Source organism: Triturus cristatus, chromosome 6 (genome assembly GCF_964204655.1).
Source record: "Triturus cristatus chromosome 6, aTriCri1.1, whole genome shotgun sequence".
Classification (NCBI taxonomy): domain Eukaryota; kingdom Metazoa; phylum Chordata; class Amphibia; order Caudata; family Salamandridae; genus Triturus; species Triturus cristatus.
In genome coordinates this window covers 1,485,320,603-1,485,335,103 of record NC_140589.1, presented here as the reverse complement: position 1 = coordinate 1,485,335,103, position 14,501 = coordinate 1,485,320,603, and the positions used below count along the sequence as shown (strand labels likewise).

The following is a 14,501-nucleotide window of genomic DNA, read 5'->3' as shown; positions in this document are numbered from 1 at the left end:
AAAGATATGTATGTGCCCTTCTGTTTCTGAATAATGATTGGTTGACATTTTGCCTACAGCTGTCAGATCGCTAATTACAAGGTGGGGACAAAGTTCAGGAGCACAAGAATCCCAGGACCTTTAGCAAATGTATGGTCTCTGCCTCCCAGTACACCTGGCTCTTTGTTATTTCTGTGATGGTGCCTAACATGCATCTGAGCCTAAGCAGAGTCTGTGCTGTTAAAACATTTGTGGTCCTTTTATATACTAACCTTGTTTGCATTGCATTTTGTTTTACTACTAGCTATGATAAAAGCCTAGGCATCCCCTTAGACAGGTCTTTGACATTAACTTCTTGACTGATGATTTTGATTAGGTCCTTTTGCCACTTTCACATTCTTGTAGAATTAGACAGTCAGGGAATATGACATCCTTCCTTTTCAGTTTACGTGTGGTAGGGATGTTTTTTGGTGCAAGCACTGGTTGACCTAAACCGCAAGAGGCTCTTGGCACAGGGAAAAATGATGTTAGGTTACAGGGGCAACTTTGAGTTTACTTTATGGTTACTAGTTCCAAGTAGTGCTGTGAACACTTTTAAGTTTCTCATGACACTGCCTGGAAAAAACAAGCCTCATAGTAAAGGACCTCTGGCAACAACTAGCCACTCAGTTGAGGCACTAGTTTCACTTCTTTTATCAGGCTTCCTGAGCATTACACAGATAAAGGCAGCTAGGGGAAAGTCACAAAGGAGGAAGGGACAAGTTTAAGTTGGATAAAATCTATAAACACAAAACTGTAAGCTGTGAAACCACATCCGATATCTCCAGTTAAAGAAAAGGACCAACATGTGGAGCATGTAGGCATGTTTGTGAGGGATATCTGTTGCCAACATGTGCCAGGATCCCAACGTTTATTGCTGTGCTAGCTTTTTTTTCTAGTACTTCACCTTTCAACTAGGGACATCCTTGTACCCTGAGGAAGAGTTAACTAAACATACAGGTAGAAAGATACTATTTTACACTGTATTACCGAAGTATCCTCCTTCTGAAAAGGCTCTTTAAACTAAACCCGCTTGTTATTCATTTTTTTCTAGTTCCAATCATCCTTGCTGTTAACAAGTGTGATAAATTTGAAGCTGATCCTGACAGGGCGAAGAAAGAATTGCTGGCCCACAATGTGGTGTGTGAAGAATATGGAGGAGATGTTCAAGCTATACATATTTCAGCTCTTAAGGTAAAACATTGTTCTCTTAATGAACATGTTAATATTGTTTTTATTATTTTTCTGCATTTTTTTTCCAGGAGAGGAAGCATTGTATGTATGTATGTATATTTGTATGGATGGGTATTTATATAAGCTATAAAGCAAAATAAAAGTGTATAACTGAGGACAGCAGGGGGACAACGTAAGGGCAAGTAAGTATGTATATGGTAGTGTTTTCTTTGTTAGCATTCAAGTGGGATAAGCAATTACTGAAATATCTCACAAGTTCCAAATTGGATCCAGAGAATGTGTGAGTAGTGCCCCTGACATGCGTTGTTCAAAGAGGCTATGCTGCAAATCTTTAGTGCGCTTCTGACTTGGCCTTGCGTGCCCTCGGGCTCCGGTCTCCAGTGAGGTGACCTCTGGCGTGTCCTTCCCCACCTCCGTCTGTCTGTCTCCTTGGGACCGATTGCTAGTGGGCCTGTGCCGACTCCGATACAGACTTGCATTCTGTCCGTGCGACTCGTGCTGATCCCTTTCTTCTCGATACAGATACCAATTCCACTGACTCCGTTTGTTGTTCAGATGCCCATGTCAGATCCTGAACTGACGCCGACTCAAGCGTAACTGATATCCTTCTATGACATTACAGTAGTGCAACCAGTGGCCATGCAGCCTTACTGTAATCTGGCGCTTCTACCGCGGCACAACAATCAGCCCAGGCTACATTTTCTTTTTGGTTCCGACGTTGATCTGTCCAAGCACGTGGTATACCCCGGGAAAGTGTTATTTGAGCATGTGCTGGCTGCAGATATACATGCTACCCGGACTCTGCAAGTTGTTTTTCCTCGAGGAAGTTTCACGATCGGCGTTGTGCATCGCCTCTCCTCCCTCTCGAGGTATTGCGCATGTTCAACGGTTCATTTGTTATAACGTTTTTTTCTGCCATCGGGCTGGGGCAGGTTGCGTCGGAGCCCTTCATTATTCGACACCCATACATACGTCCTACGATACAGAGAACACTCGACCAGAGACCCAGTGAACGACACCATCTGATCCTAGACGCCAGAGACTTACTACCCGGTGAGCGACACACACACCTGTCGAAAATGTCCATCTCCGGGTGATGGAGACACAAGAATCGACGGTGCCCTCAGTGCGAGGACAAATATGCACAATCCGACACACACAAAGTGCGTAATGTGTGCTTATCTCCAGAGCACAAAGAAGACGAGTGTGCGACCTGTGAATTATTCAAGACTCCACCAAATTACCCACACTCCCTCTGCCCCCAACCCCCGACCATGGAAGACCTGTCGGGGGAAGACGGCAACAATTCATCAAATTGTGGCCAGACATCACATCAGACCAATGGGTATTACAAATAATCAAACCGGGATATTGCCTAGAATTGACCCAACAGCCACCAACACGTCACATCTTCAACCCACAGCATCTACATGCAGAAGGAAGAAGTAAAAGCATTCTTGCAAAACTATGCAGCACTTCCCACATCAATAAAAAAAGAGGAAAATACATTGCCTCCCAGGCAGGAGGGCGTACCACCAAATAAATCATAGCCTTCCACTCCAAAAGTAATAACTTCGTCTGTAACACTGGTATATAATATAACCATTATCTGCAAAATCACAGTTCCACTCTGAAGTAACATAACAGTAATATAAAAGAAAATTGTTTCTCTACAGACTGACAATATGAAATTGACAGCCTAGCTCCTACCAAAGTCCCAGCCTAAAGGAATTTAAACATAGTTGAAACGTCAGCTTTTTTAGGAGGAAGATCTATAGTGTTAACATAAAGCCTGCTAATTTTTTTAACCAAAGCTTACATCCCAAAACGATGCATGCAATTTGTAAATTGCTCCTGGGTGTTCTGCTAACAAATCGAACTTTGGCAAAGCCAATAGGTCTCCCCTTTGAAATCTATTGGCTTTGGCAATATCTTGTAGTGAAGCTGCACAGCTTCCTTAATGCTTTGCAGCAAGGTTAAAGATTTAAAAAAAGATTTTGATGCAGACACCTGCGTCATTTTGTAGACGCAACAAGCATACGTGCACTTACAAAATGAGGCCAGTGTATTTCTTTCTGCAACAAAAGCTTTTTTTTTGGTTTGATGGGTGGGGAGAGCAGAAGCAACGAGGGTGGAGGCAACATCAGCCATGGAAACCAAACAGAACAGGGTCGGTGGGAGCCTGCAGAAGCAAAATGCTGGAGGTTGTGGGGCAGTGCTGAAGCAATGCAAGGAGGGTAGGAGGTAGCAGAAGCAACACAACGTTTTTTGGAAAGGGGCAATGGGCTACAGAGAAGGATGGCATGGTTAGGGGGAAGCAATATGGGCGAGTGCAACATTTGGGCAGCGGGTGAAACAGAGTTGTTCACAGCAGCACGTTGCTCGGGGGAGAAGTAAACAAAGGATACAGCTCGAAAGTAGATGCCCTCTCATGAAATGTTTAACACACAAGAAAAAAAAATCTTCAAAATCAAGCAGTAGAAGCTGCTAAGGCAACCAGCCAAAAGAGGGACAACTGTCCATGGCAGGGACAAAGACAAGGTTGACAGGCTGGGACATGAATAAGAAGCAGGAAAATGAGTGACCCAGGAAAGCCAACCAATGGTATGCAATAATAGGGGGCCAAGCCCCTTTACATTCTCTATGAGCTGCAGTAGGTCTTGCAACAGAGTAGCAGTCATCTTTTTTTTCTGCTTTTTTTAGATTTTTTTTAGTCCTCATCTCACCAATAAACATCGGCAATTCTCAAAGAGAAGCCGTTATTCAAATCTGTGCACCCTACGGCTGCTGCAAGCGTTTAGGCCAAACCGGGCCAACCCCCTTCGTTGGAGGCATGGTGTAATCATAGGACCAGTTTGATCCTGGACGGAACTATACCAGGCACAGCTCCCTACCCCAGGAGAGTAAGGCCTGTCAGATATTTACGCTATTCTCAGTCTCTCCCTCCTGGCCCAGATGAGCCATGGCGAACGCAGCTTTAAACCAGTCCTCACACGATGGGAGCTGAGGATCTTTCCACTTCTTACAAATCTCTCTTCGGGCTATTAATATCAAATATAACAACAGACCTCTATGTATCTGCAAAAGATTCTTCACAAGCAGACTTTCATCCCCGAATATTACCAGAGAGAGATTAACCTTGATTTTAAGTTTAAAGATGCCGCTTAAAACATCCTCCACCCCCTTCCAAAAGGATCTGAGATCAGGGCATTCATACAAAATGTGGATGTCATTGGCGTTAAGAGAATTACACCTCGGACTTTTGGGAGCAGATAGTGGTGCAAACTTGGCGATCTTTGCAGGGGTATAATATAGCCTATTAGTAACAAAGAAATGATTCTTTTTTAAGCTGGTCGGTTTGACGTATTCATAAAGGAGCTTCAAGGAGGGATCATACAGGGCTTCGATCACAGGCTCAAAAGCCGATTGAGTCCAAACTGTATACTGCGGGGGTATTCCAAATCTTCCATCTCCAGGAGCTTCTTATACCAAATAGAGACCTCCTTTCTTTTGATACATACTTGTAATAATTGCTCCATCTCCCAATTTCCTTGTACATCCTCCTTCCCTGATGCATACCAAGAGACTAGTTGCAGATATTTGAATCTAGAAAGGCCTCTTCCGACTTTGGTTCTTTAAACCTCCCAGGGATACACTCCTTCGGCCGATACAAGCTCAGACCAAGTAGTAAACCCAGCCCTTTTAATTGGGATTTCAAGGCTATCCCTCAGACATAGCGGGGTCCCTGGAGAGTCCCAAATTGGGGCAAAGTCTGAATAGTAACCTATACCCCATCTACACCTAACCCTGTACCAAAGAATAAGGGCTGCCCTAAGTACTTTCAACCGAACCTAGGAGCCCCAAATTTATATAGAAAGTCTTCACCTCCACAACCCCCCTCTGCCCTCGCCATTTCCCCCAATAATCCCCCCCAAGATGTCTCTTCCGGTTTTACAAGTAACATCCTGATTTTTTATAATAGAAAGGCGGCAGTGTACCAACTAATATCTGGTAGAGCTAGCCCTCCTTTGGTGAGCCTACGTGTTAGCTTTTTCCACGACAATCTTGCCCCCCTGTTTGTCCAGATAAAACTCCCTATCTGACTTTGGATTCTACCTATATCTTTACTAGAAATTTCAAGGGGAATAGCATTAAACAAATAAGTCAACTTGGGTAAAATAACCATTTTCACCAGGTTGACCCTACCATAGATTGTCAGTTGGAGATGTTTCCATCTTGCAAATAAACGGTCCACTTCTTTTATGATCTTATTCAAATGTATCTGGGTGATTTTGTCCAGATCTTTAACAATGATGATACCCAGGTATTTAAACTCATTACTCGTGGTACCAACCCAGCCATCTGTTCCAGCACATCACCTCAATTTTGGCGGTATTTGCCAGGTACCCCGATAGTAAGCCAAATTCTACCAGCAGGGCCTCAACCCTTGGGATGACCACCCCAGGATTGTCCGTGTTTTAACAACAAATCATCAGCATATAGAGCCAACTTACTACTATATTGCTGAGATTTGAAGGGGGAAATTACGTCATCCAGTCTTATAGCTTGAGCCATTGGTCCTATATAGATATCAAAGAGCAACGGGGAGATAGGACAGCCCTGTCTGGTTCCTCTTTGAATTTTAAAGCTGGAAGTTAGCATGCCGTTTAACAAAATGTTTGCGGAGACACCATGATAGCAGTTTATTAAAGTTTGAACAAAAATAGGACCAAAGCCCATCTGCCTAAGTACTTCCCAAAGGTATACCCAGCAGACTCTGTCGAATGCCTTGGCTGCGTCAAATGCCACGATGGCCAAGGGATCCGATTGCCCCATTGCCAAATCGATATTACAGATTAACTGCTGTGTCTGCTCCTGGATATATCTCCCGGGGATAAAACCTTTTTGATCCAGATTGATCAGTTGAGGGGCTAGCTTGACCAGTCTCCCTGCAAGAACACTCATAAGGATCTTATAGTCTGCATTCAGCAGGGAGATTGGTCTATAAGAATCCGCTTTTAAGGATCCTTCCCAGGTTTCAGTATTAATACGATAGTTGCTTTTTTCCAGGAATTCAGGGCCTGACCCTCCTCTCTATACACTGTGTACCCATTATCGGGACCAATTCATCAATGAGTAATTTATAGATCTCACTGGGGAGCGCGTCAGTGCCAGCTGCCTTGTTGTTTTTACATTTACTTATTTGATCTCTGATTTCGATCTCGGTGATTGGGGCGTCTGAGTCCACATCCCTCATTGGATAGCATTGGTAAAGATTTACTCTTCAACCAGGTTTGAAGTATATCAATGTTAGGCACAATCTCTTCATGATATAGTTCTGCCAATAAGGAGAGAAGGCAGGCTTGCATATCCTCCACAGTACTTGACTTTTCACCACTTTTGTTTATTATCAATTCATTAATGTTATTTTTTGTGCGGTCTACTCTTACTTTCCGCGCCAAGAGTGCTCCTGCCTTCTCAACGTACTCGAAATTTTGCATATTTTTTGTCATCCACTGTGCCCTACATTTATGATCTAACTTTCCCCTAAATTCCTGGCGAGCATCTTCCAAATCCCTGTTGACCTGAGAGAGCCTATCAGTACTCCCATGTTGGATCCGACACCGCTCCTTCTCCAATAAGAGGATTTTCCTCTCCCAACGTCTATAACTCCCGGGCATCTGCCCTGTTCCTAAAACAGATAAGACTGTGTAGGATGCCCCTGATGTTGGCTTTAAAGGCATCTCAAACAATATCCATAGAGGTAGAACCGATATTATCACCAAAATAGTGTACAGTGGCTGATTTAAGAGCCCTTACTATATCCACATCTAGACGCATGAACCTTTTAACCTCATCGCTGCTTATGACGGAGTGGTTCCATCATGCGCGTCGGTCGCGCTGTGCGTATGACGGAACCACTCCGTCACGGCCCTGCCCTCTCAATGGAACCTTCAGCACGGCGCGGTAATCCGCGCCGCGCTGAAGGGGTTAAGTGTCCATCTGAGAGATAGATTGGGCCTTTTTCTAGCATAGGAAAACAATATCGGGGCATGGTCCGAAACATGACTGGGCGGGACGGTAATACCAGTAATATTAACCAGACTTGACCTATCTATCAAATCATAGTCCAATATAGAGGAGTGACCATGCTTCTTACTATGAAACGTGAACCCTTGTTTGTCGTCCATTTTTGCCCTCCAAACATCTACCAGGTCCAAGTCATGTAACATATTTTTCAATGCTCGTCGTACTGGTGGGGGGTGGGGGGGAAGCTGGGGGTGGGGTGCCCCACATAGTGGATCTGATTAGATCTATCTTTCATAGAGTCCAAGAGAACGTTAAAATCACCTCCTATTATTGCTGGCGATACTATTTCAAGCATATTTGTTTGTAATTTACAAATATACATCGGGTCATCACTATTGGGACCATAAAAAGAGCCGCATACTAACTCAAGACCTCCAAAGTCTAAAAGTGCTACCAACCACCTCCCTGACTGATCGGAGTGGGTGGATTTGATAGAACATCCTGCTCCCCATTTTATCAGTATGGCGACCCCCTTGCTGTGCACGGTTTGCTCAGAGGTGCAGAAATATTCAACCTAGCAATATTTACGGAAAATAGATCTGCATTCTGCAAAGCTTAAATGTGTCTCCTGAATAAGACAGATTTGAGCAGGGGATAATTCTAGCTATTTCAGAACCAGCCTTTGTCTACGGGGGCACCTTAATCCATTAACATTCCATGTAATGAACTTAACCTCGTTACTCAGGGAGGTGATACCTGCCATCTACTTATGAACACATATCAGCCATCTTATAAAAGTGAGATTGAGGATATTTGTTTTTGAAATTTTTCCACACTGCTCCCCACCCTGTGCAAACTTCCACCCCCCCCACTCCCTTTGGGAAACCCTCCCTACTATTAGGCGATGAGCCTATTCGGCCTCTGTCCCATGGACTAAGAAAATGAATTTCTGATGGATACATCTGCCAGTGGATTCCTCACCTTGTGAATATCCCCAGCGCTAGCATTCCACTGAACTTTTTCCCCCAGCTCTCTACACCGACGTGGACGTCATAATACCTCGGCTCCGCTCGCGACTCCGTATGACGTCACCGGAGCCATACGAGAGCCACGTCGGCGTGATGATGTCCGTTCCCTTTTTTCCGCGCCGTCGACGCGTAACGGTTTTCCAGCACTCTCCTGCTACTTTGTTGTCTTGGAGTGGATTACTGTTTCTGGATAAGCTATGTCTTCGACGAGAAAATCAGGTTTTAAACCTTGTAGGGAATGTGGGGGCCACATGTCCATTACTGACCCCCACGATGATTGTTTGTGGTGCCTTTCTTCGGACCATGATGTGGATGACTACTCCTGCTGCAGAAAAATGAACCCCAAGGCCCTGAAGGAGAGGGAGGCGAAACTCTTCATGGCCAAGGCGAAGAAGGAAAGAAGAGGTAGGAAAAAGGAGAAGTCGAGGCCGGAGTCGTCGACTGCACACTCTTCGAAGTCGAAGAAACATCATAAGAAGAGGAAGCATAGCTCTCGGCGCCGATCGTCGAGGAGTAAGGCTTCGAGGTCGCCGTCGCCTCGGCGTCGAAGCAAGGAAGTTATTTCTCCATCTCCTTCTCCTTCTCGTATGTCACCTGAGAGGTCTCCTTCGCCGAAGCTGACTCCGGCGCGGTCACCGGCAGCAGTGGAGTCTCCAGCTTCCGACGCCGATCCGGGTCAGGAGGAAGAGCCTTCTCCAGTGCCAGCTGAACCGGCGGCGCCAGTAGAGGACACTTCGGCTCCGGTTCCTGAAACTCCTCGACCGGATTCAGGTTCGATCCCATACCTGCATTTCCCGACTCCGTGTGCGGACCCAACGCATTTCCTCAATGCAATGTATGGGGTTTTTCAAAGGGCTGCCTTCCCATCCGGCTCACCATCTGGTCCCGTGGGTCCTATGGCATACACTTTAGGAGTGCCGCAGCATTATGCTCTGGCTCCCTTTATGCCCTTCTTGCCGATGGCTCCTTCGTGGCAGTTCCCGGCGCCGTCTGGAGATCCATCCCGGCTTCGTCTGGATCGTTTGCCTTCGGAGCCTTCCTCGACGCCGTTGCCGACTCCATCTGCTCCACGCCCGGCGCCGCCTACTCCTCCGGCGTCGCCGACTCCACATTCGGTTCCGCCGACTCCGCGTACGGCGCCGCCGACGCCGGGTCCTCAGATCCGTTCTCGAAGAGAGGCCCAGAGGATTTTGGGGGAGGAGCGTTATAGGGAAGAAGTGGAGGAAGGTGAGGTCGGTGGATCTTCTGATGAGTTTGAAGGCATTCAGGATGCTAGTGGTCTCGATACTACTCCGGAATGGGAGCATTCTTCGGCTAGGTCTTCACCGCCGCAGGAGTTGCCCCCTTATCATACGGTCATCAAAAAGGCTGCAGAGTTGCTGGACTTGCAGTTGCCCTCTGCTGAATATAGACCGAACCTGTTGACTGAAGTCCTGCATTCACCTTCGTCAATAGTAGAGCCATTGTTGCCTTTTAGTGAGGCTATTTTAGAGCCAGTGATGGACGTTTGGCGCAAGCCTCTTTCTTTGCCTGCAGTGTCCAGACAAGTGGCAAGGAGATAGTGTGGCTCCGGGGGATCCAAGCTTCCTTTCTTCTCACCCCTCACCAGAGAGCCTTGTGGTGCAAGCTTCATGCTCGAAGCAATCGCCAGGCGCCTTCCCTCAAACACCTGCAGATAGGGATTCTAAGAAGACCGATCAAACAGCCAAGAAGGTCTTTTCGTCTGGAAGCATGGCTCTTAAATCAACCAATGCCACTTGTTTATTGGGGCGCTATGTTCACGCATTGATGGACTCGATTAAGCTGTTAGCCCCTAACCTGCCGGATGAAGAGAGAGCCTCTTTTATGGAGGTTGTTACGGACACCCAAGCTGCCGCGAGGCAGGTTATTCAGTCTGGTCTAGACACGGCTGATTCTGTGGCTAGAATTATGGGGTCTTCGATAGCCACTAGGAGGCAAGCTTTGCCTCGTACTTCTGGCTTCTCTGCGGATGTTCAGGCCACGTTAGTTGACTTGCCTTTTGATGGAGAAAAACTGTTTGGGGAGAAGGCCAATTCCGCCTTGCAAAGGTTTAAAGATAGCAGGGCCACTGCGAAGTCTTTGGGTTTACAGACTCCTGCTAAGGGGCTTGGCTTCAGGAAATATAGAGGATTTGGGAGGTCTTCATTTCGTACCTTCCGTCAGCCTCAACAACAGCAGCAGCAGCAGCAGCAGAATCCTCTCTATAGGTCGTATGGAGGAAGGCAAAGGGGCCAGAGAGGTTCTGGCCGCAACCCATCTTCATCTTCTGCCTCCTCTGCTCCCAATGAAGCTTCAGGGAAACTGCCCTAGATCCCCCATCCTAGATCATGTGAGACCTGTGGGGGGTCGGGTGTCTCACTTTCTGCGAGGTTGGGAATCCGTCACAACGGACCTTTGGGTTTTAAACCTCGTGGAGATTGGGTACACCATTCCCTTTCGGGAGTTTCCTCCCCCTTACCCTCCTTGCCAAGGTTTTTGCTCAGAGGACCATCTGCTTCTTCTGCAGAAGGAGGTTCTTGCATTGCTACAAAAAGGTGCGATAGAGGTGGTTCCAGAGCAGGAAAGGGGTCGGGGTGCTACTCCCGGTATTTCCTGATTCCCACGAAGGACGGCAGATTGCGTCCAATCCTGGACCTCAGAGTCTTGAATTTTTACCTGAAACAGGAGAAATTCAAGATGCTGACCCTTGCGTAGGTTCTTGAAGCGTTGCAGCAAGGAGACTGGATGGTGTCGATCGACTTGCAGGATGCGTATTTCCACATCCCAATCCTGAAGTCGCATAGGAAGTATCTCCGTTTTACGGTTTGGTCACAACACTACCAGTTTGCGGTTCTCCCGTTTGGTCTTAGTACCGCACCTCAGGTCTTCACGAAGGTGATGGCTGTGGTGGCTGCTCATCTCAGGAGGTCGGGGATTCCGGTTTTCCCCTACCTGGACGACTGGCTTCTGAAAGCGGAGTCCCCAGAGATGGTACAACATCATCTGCAGGTAACTTCTCAGCAGTTATTCGACTTGGGTTTTTCAATCAATGTGCCCAAATCTCACCTGGTTCCCTCTCAACGCAACCTGTTCATAGGGGCGGTACTGGACACTACTGTGTGTCGAGCATTTCCCTCTCCTCAGAGAATTGTCGACATTCAGGAGATGGTCCCTTTATTCCACAATGGAGCGGTTATTCCAGTTCTGAAGGTCCTTCGCCTGCTCGGTCTGTTTGCCTCCTGCATTCTGTTGGTCAACCATGCACGCTGGCACATGAGGGCACTCCAGTGGTGCCTCCGCAGGCAGTGGTATCAGCACAACGGAGATCTCAGGGAGTCGATCAGGATCTCCAGAGAAGCTGCAGCAGATCTATCTTGGTGGAGCGTGGGGGGCAATCTGTCTCAAGGAAAGTCCTTCCATCTACCTCCATCGGTGGCCACAGTAATAACGGATGCCTCCACCCTGGGGTGGGGTGCTCATCTGGGGGATCTGGAGATCAAGGGTCTTTGGTCTCCAGAGGAAAGGTTGCTTCACATCAACCTTCTGGAATTACGGGCTCTACGTTTGGCGCTCAAGGCCTTTCTCCCTTCCCTTCGCGGTCAGTCGGTTCAAGTCCTGACGGACAACACTACCGCGATGTGGTATGTCAACAAGCAGGGAGGAGTAGGGTCGTATCGTCTCTGCAGGGAAGCGTTACAGCTCTGGTCCTGGGCTCAGGATCATCGGATTTGCTTGATGGCGAATCATCTGGCCGGGGTGCTGAACGTACGTGCGGACAGTCTCAGTCGGCAGTTCTCCGTCGACCACGAGTGGAGGCTTCATCCGGAGGTGGTTCGTCATGTCTTTCGGACATGGGGGACTCCTCGGATAGACCTATTTGCCACCCGCGAGAACGCGCATTGCCCGTCATTCTGCAGTCTCCAATTTCCGATGCAGGGGGCGTTGGGGGACGCGTTTCAGTTGAGTTGGAGATCACAACTCCTTTACGCGTTTCCTCCCATACCCTTGATTCCTCGGGTTCTGAGGAAGATTCGCCAAGACCGGGCCCAAGTTATTTTGGTAGGTCCGGATTGGCCAAGAAGGGTGTGGTACACAGATCTACTTCACCTCTCATCGCACCCTCCGCTCTGTCTCCCTCTCAGGGCAGACCTCCTCTCGCTGTCGGAGGGGCAGGTTCTTCACCCCCACCTCCAGAGCCTGCACTTTCATGCTTGGAGATTGAACAGGGAAACCTGAGTTCCTTCTCTCTCCCGCCTGATATGGTGGATGTTATTTTATCGGCCAGGCGACACTCCACCAAGTCCATTTACTCATACCGGTGGTCTAAGTTTGTTAAATGGTGTGGGGAGAGATCCATTGACCCTTTAAAAGCCCATCTTTCTAATGTGCTTCAGTTTGCTCTTTCCTTGGCTCAGCAGGGCTGTGCTGTGGCCACGGTCAAGGGCTATCTATCGGCCTTATCGGCTTTTCTATGTCTTCCAGATCAGCCGTCTTTATTTAAATCTCCTATTGTACTAAGATTTATCAAAGGCCTTACAAACAGGTTTTTACCTACTCCTTTTGTAATGCCACAGTGGGACCTTAATCTTGTCTTAACTTTTTTGATGGGGTCCCCTTTTGAGCCCCTTCATAGCTGTCCTTTGAGGCTGTTGTCCTTTAAGACGGTCTTTCTTGTAGCCATAACCTCGGCAAGGAGGGTGAGTGAGCTTCAAGCTCTTAGTTCTAAACCCCGTTTTTAACCTTACATGCTGAAAGGATGGTTCTTAGGACCAGGGCTGCTTTCCTACCTAAGGTAGTTACTCCCTTTCATCTGGGGCAGTCGATTACTCTCCCTGTGTTTTATCCTCCTCCTCATCCTTCCAAGGAGGAAGAAAGGCTTCATCGACTGGACCCAAAAAGAGCTGTGAGCTTTTACTTGGACAGAACGAAGGACTATCGTTTGGACGATCAGCTCTTCGTGGGCTATGTTGGACAATCTAAAGGCAAGGCTGTGCACAAGCGCACTCTGTCCAGGTGGATCATCCTGGCCATCAAGATCTGCTACGCCCTGGCTGGTAAGGTCCCACCTGAGGGTATTAGAGCTCATTCAACTAGAGCTAAGTCTTCCACCTCTGCTTTGGTCAGGGGTGTTCCTGTGGCAGACATTTGTAAAGCTGCGACTTGGGCCTCCCTCCATACTTTCGCAAAGCATTATTGCTTAGACTCTGAGATGAGGAGGGAGGGCCAGTTTGTGCGCTCTGTCTTGCAAGACATTTTGGTATAGGAAGGTGGACACCCTTCTCCGGGAGTGGGACTGCTGTGGGAATCTATTCACAAGGTGAGGAATCCACTGGCAGATGTATCCATCAGAAGAACAAGTTACTTACCTTCGGTAACGCTTTTTCTGGTGGATACAGTATCTGCCTGTCGATTCCTCACTGGCCCACCCGCCTCCCCGTTGTCCACCTTTGTATACTTTAAAGGATGCCTTGTTTGATATGTTGTTTTATCTGGTACACTTTTAGGAAATGCTTTTGTTCCTTAGCTTTCCTTTTTATATATGTACTATGTATATTTGTTCGAATGTTGTATACTGTGTATACTTTGAATCTGTTGTCGGTCCACCTGTTCGCCTCGGAGGCACGGAAAAAATGGGTGGAACTGACGTCATCACGCCGACGTGGCTGTCTTATGGCTCCGGTGACGTCATACGGAGTGGCGAGCGGAGCCAAGGTATTATGACGTCCACGTCGGCGTAGAGAGCTGGGGAAAAAAGTTCAGTGGAATGCTGGTGCAGGGGATATTCACAAGGTGAGGAATCCACAGGCAGATACTGTATCCACCAGAAAAAGCGTTACCGAAGGTAAGTAACTTGTTCATCATGACATTTAATTACAGGTCTCACTTGACAGGGCTCCCCCTTACTTCCACCTTCTGCCTTCACCCTTCACCCGCTTACACCCCTCCTTTCATTTTTTCTATAAGCAAATCAGCTTCTTCAACTGAGCGAAACATATACATGTGATTGTTCCACATGACACGCAGAGATACGGGGAACTTCAGTTGGGCCTTAGCCCCCAGTTTATTCAAAGCCTCCATTCTTTTGCCCAGTTCCCATTGTCTTGTTGCAGCAGTATGTGAGACATCCGATCTAATGGAAAAAGAAAAAGAACTGGAGAAAGATGTTGATGATATACTGCCTTCCTTTAAAGCCGAGGTGAGAATTGCTTCCTTAACAGTATATGTTAGAAA

At 47.3% G+C, this 14,501-nt stretch overlaps 1 protein-coding gene across 1 annotated transcript in view; it reads left to right on the top strand.

The window, feature by feature from the left end:
• The window catches only part of MTIF2 (mitochondrial translational initiation factor 2), a 285,890-nt gene that overhangs the window by 107,173 nt on the left and 164,216 nt on the right, over positions 1-14,501 (top strand). Inside the window, exon 7 of the mRNA XM_085612606.1 lies at positions 1,073-1,212. Coding sequence (XP_085468732.1) covers positions 1,073-1,212 — 140 coding nt within the window. The remainder of the gene's footprint in view (positions 1-1,072; positions 1,213-14,501) is intronic.